The sequence below is a fragment of the Octodon degus genome, unplaced genomic scaffold, assembly GCF_000260255.1.
Source record: "Octodon degus isolate 3935 unplaced genomic scaffold, OctDeg1.0 scaffold00163, whole genome shotgun sequence".
NCBI classification, from domain to species: domain Eukaryota; kingdom Metazoa; phylum Chordata; class Mammalia; order Rodentia; family Octodontidae; genus Octodon; species Octodon degus.
In genome coordinates, this window is record NW_004524739.1 from 2,957,360 (window position 1) to 2,966,531 (window position 9,172).

A 9,172-nucleotide genomic window follows, 5' to 3' on the forward strand; every position below is an offset into this window, starting at 1 on the left:
AGAATAGTACCTGCCCTATGGAGTTGTTATGAGGATTAAGTTAATTCATATAAGTAATGGCCTTAGAATAGTAACTGGCTCATTGTAACAACCTCTTTTTTCTTCTTCTTCTTCTTTTTTTTTTTTGTGGAACTGGGGATCGAACTCAGATCCTTGCGCTTGCCATGCAAGCACTTATTTTATTGAGCCATTTCCCTGGCCCCTAACTGGCTCATTGTAATTGGTATATAAATATTTGCTATTATAAAACAGATATGGTTCTACCCTTGTGAACTTTATAATACAAAATAATTATTCATTGTAATAAGTGTTATGAAGGCAACAAACTATGTTTTTAATCTATTTTTATTAGTATACAGGTATTTGCCATACATAGTGATCACATTCATAATAGGAAATTTGTACTTGTACGTAATATATTTTAATTCTTTTTTCCATTTCCCTCACTTGCCTTCAACTCTTACTCTTCTCCCAAAAATTTAAAAGAAGTTTTGTTTCCATTTTTTTCTTCCATTCTTTTTTAAAATTGTTTTCCCCTTCATTCTTGTAGCTCCCTTGTTCTCTTCTCATTTGAACATGTTATTTTCAAAATACCTGTTCTTTCTTTTGTTCCTTTGAGTTTCTCACACAGGATATACAATACAATATTTAAATTTGTGTATCCAGTTTATTCACTTAACATTATAGTCTTGACTCTTCAAAATAAAATTGAATTAAAAAAAATTATAGTCTTAAGGTGTATCCATTTACCTAAGAATGACTCAAATGTACCCTTCTTTATGGCAGAGTAGTACTCCATTGTATATAAATACCACATTTTCTTTGTCCATTCATGTGTTCAGGGGCATATGGACTGTTTCCAAGATTTAGCTGTTATTACTTGTGCTGGTATAAACAGTGATATGTATATATCATTGTGACATGATGCTTTTAACTCTTTTGGGAAGATACCTAAAAGAGGCACAGCTGGATCAAATAGCACTTCTAGTTTTACTTTTTTTTTTCTTTTTGTGGTACTGGGGATTGAACTCAGGACCCTGCACTTGCCAGGCAAGTACTTATTCCACTAAGCCATCTCCCCGGCCCCAGAGGCCAAGATTTCAACCTGTTTCTTTCTTCTTTGAATTTTGTTTGTAGCTAGCATGATTGACTACTGGTAGAAAGGAATTGACTGGTAGTTACAGTTTTAATTTACATCTGTTTGCTTTTAGTACTTAAAATAGGTCCTGAGCACCTCTCTCAGTCATTTATAAAATTCAAAATTTACCAAAGAAATCACATTTTAGCTTACAATTCATAAAGTTTCCTTACCAAAATTGAGGAGCATGGGACAAAGATGATCAAGTTTTAATAAAATGTAATGTCATGTATCATAGGAAAAATGTATAATGCTGAGAAAAATAGATAGGTGTCCTGTAGTTTACCTGAACCTTTACTTATTGATTCGATAGGACTCTCCCTGAGAAATTTTGCAAATAGTAATATCTGAGGATCTTTTGGGGGATCATAACATCTATTTTATAAAAAGTATTTAATATTAATTTTACCTATGCTCATTTTAATATATTTTCTTTTTCAGTTAGTACTGTCATTGGTAGAATTATTGTAGATAAACATGTACAGAGTATATTTTGTGAAATGTCTTTATTACTATCTTGGGGATGTCATGGGTGTGCAGCCAGCTCAAGAAGAACACAGAGAAGATCTAGATTTTGAAACTAAGGAAGAAGGAATTGAGGAGTACTCCAAAACAGAAGTAAAAGAAGATCTTGAATCAAAAGCAGAAAGAGATTTAAAGGCTTCCCAGAAATCTGTCAGAAGACACAGAAACATGCACTGCAAGGTCTCATTGCTGGATGATACAGTTTATGAATGTGTTGTGGAGGTGAGTTCATTCTAATTTTTAGTAGTCAGAACTCTTAACAAACTGTTTCATGTAGAGATGGGTAAATAGTGCCTTTGTTTATGATGAGACCTACTCTAATGAGTGTTTCTGTGAATTAAAATACTAATAGTTATTTTCTGGAGATGAAGAGTGTGAGTGAATTATGAATGGGTCTTATGTCTTCTGAGAGAGAGAGAGAGAATATGAGAACACATGCACAAACTGTGTAGTCATTCTTCTCGTTCAGAACAAGGTGTGGACATGAGCCCTTGTGTCTGTAGCCCATGGATGCAGAGATGAGAGGTGTTTCAGAATTCAAGATAAATTAGATTTTAGCAAGGCAACAGGTCTATATAGTTCGTGTATTTCATAACACTTCCATCAGTATCTAGAGCAGTCCTTGTAGAATCATATTATTTCTATGGAAAAATATGTGAAGATTCAATAGCCTCTTTACAGCTCAGGTCAGAATTTTCCTTCAAATGAGCTTTAGTGATAAACCAACATAAAGCAAAAACTAAAATTTGTTTTTCAGAACTTCTAGATTTTGAAATTATTAGTAAGAGATTACAAATCGTCTTCTGTAATTTAAAAGGAAAATAGGAAATTTTTAAAAAAGTGAAAAGATATAACCTAAATGGGTTAACACTAAAATGAATGAACATTTATGATAATTAACTAATAGTCATTAAAAATAGCTCATCTCACAGTATTGTCATGTACGTGAGCAAAAAAGATTAGAGTTGGGGATTGTAGCTCCATGGTAAAGCTCTTGCTTAGTATACACAGGGTCTGGATTAGGTTTTCAGTACAGTAATTTAAAAATTAAAAAAAATTTTTTTGATGTAATTAGCGTATATTTCTCAGAAGACTAGCATGTTTTTCTTTTTTTGCCAAAAACTTCTACAGATAGGTGTAGGTGATATGCCTAGGACAGGTATAAAAATTCTTATCATTTTACACAGAAGAAAGCTCAAATTAAATAAAACTACTTAGGTTTGCTGACATTGGTCAGTAAATGAAGGAGATGGGACTTTTAACAAATTTTTAACATAAGTTAGGATAACTCACAATAAATATCTTGTTAGAGGATATTTCCTCCTTATAGAGAGAAATATAAGTACTCATATTTGGGAGAGGTGTGACTTCCTAGGTCACAAAATATTAAGAAAATTATTTGAAATACTACTGGAAGACTTCCAACAGTTAGTGGCAATGTCTATCTAGAATTTTACTTTATATAAACGAGACCATAGAAGCCTGAGGCATAGCTTATTCTCCTAGGATAGTCTCTTTTTCTAAAAATGACGATCTAATGATTTCCATAGCCACAATTAACTGTCAGTATTGACAGTTGATTTGCGGGTGATCCCATTGGCCATGGTGACTGACATAGCATGCTTCAGGAAATATTGCACCAAAATTTTAAAATGCGGTAGTTTGGAGGGAAATAGTAGATAAAGGGAAGGTAGAATTTTGCTTTGTGCTGGAAGATAGCTCAGCGGCTTAAGCACCTGCCTGGCAAATGCAAGGTCCTGAGTTTGATCCCTGGTAGAAAAAAGAATTTTGCTTTGCATTATAATAGTTTCTAAGGTACAATAAGTGTGTTGCATTTGTAAGCCCACAAGGGGCAAGAATTTTATAAATTACGTTGTTCTACTTAGAATGTGGAGTCGTGTGAAAATTTGGTAGTAACCAAGGCTAAAAGAAGAACTTGGATGGGCCTGCACCCTCGGGGTGTGCTGAGATGACAGTTGAGACTAGGCATGGTGGCTCGCCTATAATCCCAGCTCTTGGGAGACTGTAAACAGGCATATCACTATGAGTCCGATCTAGTAGTGAGACCCTGAACACCCTGTAGGCCCTTCCCTAAAAAATACAAAAAAGAAAAAAAAGAAGAAATTGGAAAATGAGGCCTTTATTTGGTGATGGATACAAGAGTAAGAAGAAGCTTCAACTAAAATATGTGTGTCTTTGCAGAAACATGCCAAGGGACAAGACTTGCTTAAACGAGTATGTGAGCACCTCAATCTTTTGGAAGAAGACTACTTTGGCCTAGCCATTTGGGATAACACAACTTCTAAGGTAAGAAGACTGTGCAATATGAATAACTGATAAAAATTAAATTTTTATTTTCTCATTATTAAGAATGTATTTATGAGAGGCTGGCCAGGTAGCTCAGTGGACTAAAGCACCTGCTTAGGTAGAACACAGCAGCTGGGGTTTGATCCCCAGTGTGCTGAGGTGGCCCTGCCCCCAGGGCATGCTGAGAGGGGAGTTGAGACTGGGTGTGGTGGCATGTGTCTGTAATCCCAGTGCTTGGGAGGTTGAAAACAGGAGAATCACTACTTGAGTCCAATCTATGTAGTGAGACTCTGTAGACCCTGCAGACCTTGTACTAAATTCAAAAAAAAAAAAAAAAGATTGTATTTTGGTCTGCCTCTCCAAGGCAAGTGCATATACTAATCTATTTTTGTTTCTCAAATTTTTCTGATAATTTCCTTCTAAAATTAACTTAAAAAACAAAACATTGTTAGTGTGTCCTTCTGTCAGTGAGAGAAATTATCTAGTTGGGTGTGGTGACTATTAACCTCCTCCTCTGGAGGTTGAGCAGGAGGATGATGAGTTTCAGGCCAGCCTGGACTACATAATGAGGCCTTGTCTCAAAAAAAAAAAAGTATATATTATATAGCTTTAAAAGATAAAGAATTTTATTGTTAATACTGTCAATACATTTTCAAAAGAAAAAAAAGATTAAGTATGTCCTGACTGGAAGTAGATGCCAATAACTTCATATTTTAGATACAGTTAGTATTGTGTCTAATACATATGAAATTTACAGCCAATATTTATGTAATGATGGTCAATCATTATTTTAACTGTCATTATAATTACATATAATTATGATGTAATTATATTAAAACTTAAAAGGAATTTATAGAAAAGAATAAAGTCCTAATATTAGTGAAACAGTCATATAATGAATCTGACTTTCCCTCTCAGCCTAACTGGTTGTTAACTTGTGGAGGAAGTAGAATGAGTGATAACAGAGAGGAGGGTAGGAAGGTTAAAAGTCAGGTGTTTATCTCAGAGCGCTTGAATTAAGTTACCTGGAAATACTTATGTTTAAATCTTTTTTTTTTTAATATTTATTTATTTCTTTATTTTGTGTGTGTGTGTGGCCAGCTCAGCCCACCAGGGGGCGGGGCTGGCTGGCATGTGGTGCTGGGGGATTGAACCGTGGTCCCTGGGCTTTGCTTAGCTTAGCTTGTTCTAAGTAGGTGCTTTAGACCACTGAGCCATCTCACCAGCCCTTATGTTTAAATCTAATGATGAAAATTTTAGTTCAGTTTAACAGATACTTACATGTGCTATATTAAATGATACAGGTAGAGCATAAATAAAGTACACTTGATTCCTGTCCTCTGAAGCTTGCAATTTAGTGTGAAAATAATGTTAATTGCTGGTGTGATGACTATTACACAGAATACCAGATGTCATGGGAAAGTATGCTTGGGGAAGTCTTCTTGGGAGGTGAAGCCTACACTGAGGTCTAAAAATCGTAAGAACAAATGAAGAGACAGAATGGCTTGTATAATGGCGTAACTGAACGTGACAGTTGAGAACCGGGCATAGTAGTGGATGGCACACAGGCTTGTAGTCCCAGCATTTGAGAGGCTGAGGGAGGAGGATTGCTGCGAGTTCAAGGCCAGCCTGGGCAACAGTGAGTTCAAAGCTAGCCTGAGCTACACAGCAAAGCTCTCTCTCAAAAGAAAAAAAAAGTGACATTTGAGGAACTTAGAGCCATTTAACCTGACTGTTCATAGGAAGTGAACAAAAAGCGAACAGAGAACCCTAGAGCACTACATGGGGAATGGAGAACTCCAGAAGTCTTTTGTACAATGTTGGTTGTTTCTCTGAGATGGTTTCAATTTATTAACAAAAACTGATGGGCAGCATCCTTTAACAGCAAATCCGATAGATTAGGTTGAGTTAGATAATGCAAACTAGAAGACATGGAATTAGCTTTGTCTAAATGACATAGAATTATTTGTAGAATGTACATAGTAGCTACCTACAAATTTGCAAAAGTTTACTCCTTTTGTGAGTGACTGTTAACACAAATGGAGCTGTGCCTGCCAGCACTAGGTTAGTGTTCTTTAAGGACTTTACCTTTACTTTGTCTCGCCTATTACTGTTAGTGGAATCTGTGTAAGGGAAATATTGAATTTATTTAAAAATAAAACATTATCCCCAAAACTACAGGTAAACATTTTCAGTAATTGTGACCTAGAAAATTCTCCGATGAATCTGTTAAGATTTTCTGGAAAATATTTTATACCAGCTCACTGAGATCATTTTGATTAACAGAAATTGAACATTGTTCTATTGTAGAAAAAAAGATTGATTTGAAGATAATTGAGAGTCCACTAATTTGGCATGTAAATAAAGTCACAGAGTATATGTTTATGTAATATAACTGACAGTGTGAATTGTGAACCAAGTGTGTTTAAATTTCTAGAAGCTGGCTCTTTTAAGGCTTTCAGCAAAAACAATTATTTCCACTTACAATTGAGATTCTTGCCTGTGTTGGAACAAAAATTGTTCAGTGTCATTGAAAACTTTTTGCCATCATTGGTATTGCCCATGGTACTCTGTCCTGTCAGCAAGTTTCATTTCCTTTATAGCAGTTTCTACTCTCTTAATGAATTTTTAAAGTAAATTTTAAGTTATCTTACTTATGTTTTATCTATTTATGTTTAAAGTATAAAAATATGTAAACTGACTAGTGTCAAAGTACAAAATTTCCTGCTTAAGAAAAGGTTGCATCCCTCTTAAAGTAAGGAAAAGCTGATATTCCTGAATCATGACCTATCTTCAACTTTTCTGATAGTTTATAAGAATACCTTTTGGGGAAAATAGTGAGTAACCAATCGCAAGAAACATCGGCCTCATTATAGTCAGTGTGTTGGCACTGTGCAGTATGGACCAGGTTCTTACAAGATATTCAGCAGGAACAGGGTTAAAGGATATGGGCTACTCTGTTTTCTGCTACCAAGTTCATTATAGTCAACTTTTAGTTCTCAGAAGTAGGTCAAAGCAGTATATATTTTTTTGGATGAAAATGATAGCCCTGAGCTGATCTAGGAGATCAGGTATACTAGTCAGCCCTACCATTTCTGGACACACACCTGACACCCACAGTTTAAAGGAGGAAAATAGCTTATGGTTTCAGGAGATTTAGTACGTAGTTGGCAGACTCCAAGGCAGATCTATCATGGTGCTAGGGCAGTAGTGCAAACCTATGGCATGTGTGCTGCAGCGGGCTGTTTGTATTATTGAAAGCTTTAAAAGGTTCACTATCACTAGAATAGGGCATGGCAGAGCACAGTGTGTAGTTCATGGTCATGCAGAATCAGAAGGGGAGCAGTGCTAGACAGAAGTGGATAAGAGATCGTATACAATATCCAGGTCACATCTCCTTTACCCACTCAGACACATCTCAGGAATGTGCCTTACCAATCCACTAGGTGTTTCCTTTTTTTTTTTTTTTTTTTTTGCATAATTTTATTGAGAGACAAATAGCAATGAGTCCATTTCAAATCAAATTGGTAGGACAGTTTCAATAATTAACACATTGCATACTCTCTTCCTAGTGGTAATTTGCTGTACAAGATGCAGACATGATATCCTATTTACAAACACTATTACAACAAATCCCTCTATTCATTAAGAGAATGTAACTATATATCTATCCTAACCATTTTGAATACACAGATACAAAATAGACATTCATTTATATATCCCCTTTTTTGTTTAGTTCCGTCATTTGAATATTATAGGTGTGTTAACTCAGCAAAATATTCTAAAAGAGTCCAGTAGTCCATAATAGTATTGGGTCTTCCACTTGACTGGCAGTGCCAGAAATTGTTGACCAGAGTCCCCTACAGCTTAACATAACAACATGGCTTTACTTCTTATACTTCGTTTTTATACTTTTCTGCTGGATGGTTAAGACCAAGATAAAGCAAGACCTATGCAACAAGAGTTGTAGCTTTTGGATCTGATAAGGTCAGTGAAATCCCCTCAGGATTTATCCTGAGATCCTGTACCTCAGATTGTAGAACCTTTGTCAGTGTCAGCCATGTGGATGAGTCACGGCCATTGCTTGGCCAATGTGCTCCCCATGAAAGCCTGAGAGAATGTTTTCTCTCCATGTGACTCTCCTTAGGCACACTCTATATCATCGATCACTTTCCTCTTTGGCCCCATAATCTCCTGGATCAGAAAATTTGAGACACTACTGAGTTACATGACGTTACAGTACTAGATCTCATATGTCCTGAGTCTTAATTGACCTTGGAAGGGTAGGACCACTAGGTGTTTCTTAATGTAATAAAGTTGATATATCAAAATTAATGGTCACACAAGGCATGGAGAAAAAGCAGGAACTTCATTAGCACATAGTCTAGGCAAAACTTGGACAAAAATTCATCTGGGAAAGATTTACCTTAGCATTGTCAGATGAAAGCGCCAATACAATAGTAAGAGCCGTCTTCGTGGTGACAGTTATTCTTGAATGCTATCTCTGGAGTTATGCTTCTTTAGTCTGGATGGTTTGCTCTCTTGGTTGTGTACACAGTTGCCCCTGATAGTCCTATCACCATCATCCTGAGAATTTGCTTTGCCTCTTTCCTGTGGCATTTATTTCAGTCTAGCTTTTCCTTATGTTTTGATAGAAGCTCACTTTGTAGCCCAGCCTGGTCTCAAACTCCCAATGATCCTCCTGCCTCAGCCTCTCTAGTGCTGGGATTACAGTCATGAACCACCGTGCCCAGCTATGAATAACTCCATTTTGTTTTGTTCTACTCTGGGCCTAGAATATAAGAACTCACTCCAAAAATGGCTTCCCACAATGTTTTAATACTATTATTTTTTTAATCTATTATCAGTAAGCCAAATATTCAGAAAATAGCCTCTAAATTTTATAAACATACTTATAGAATAGAGAGGCTTCATTTGGGATCTTATGTTTTGCTAGATATTTCTTCATAAACATTTATTGAACAGATAATACTGGCCTTGTTTTAGGCAGAGGTATGAAAGTCATAGTCTCTTTCTACATAGAGCTCCTAGACTAGGGGACAGCAGTAAAATGAGCACCTGAGTATTGTTTGAAATATGAGTGCCAGCCAAATAGCTCAGCGGGGGCTGGGGAGATAGCTCAGTAGAATAAGCACTTGCCTGGCAAGTGCAAGATCCTGAGTTCAATTCCCAGTACCACCA

General features: G+C 36.1%; 1 protein-coding gene across 22 annotated transcripts in view; it reads left to right on the forward strand.

The window, feature by feature from the left end:
- Epb41 (erythrocyte membrane protein band 4.1) overlaps window positions 1–9,172 on the forward strand; it is a 251,748-nt gene that overhangs the window by 113,597 nt on the left and 128,979 nt on the right. For all 22 annotated transcript variants that reach the window (XM_023703019.1, XM_023703020.1, XM_023703023.1 and 19 more), the window contains 2 exons: window positions 1,679–1,885; window positions 3,866–3,970. In XM_023703019.1, coding sequence (XP_023558787.1) covers window positions 1,832–1,885; window positions 3,866–3,970 — 159 coding nt within the window. In that variant the 5' untranslated portion in view covers window positions 1,679–1,831. The remainder of the gene's footprint in view (window positions 1–1,678; window positions 1,886–3,865; window positions 3,971–9,172) is intronic.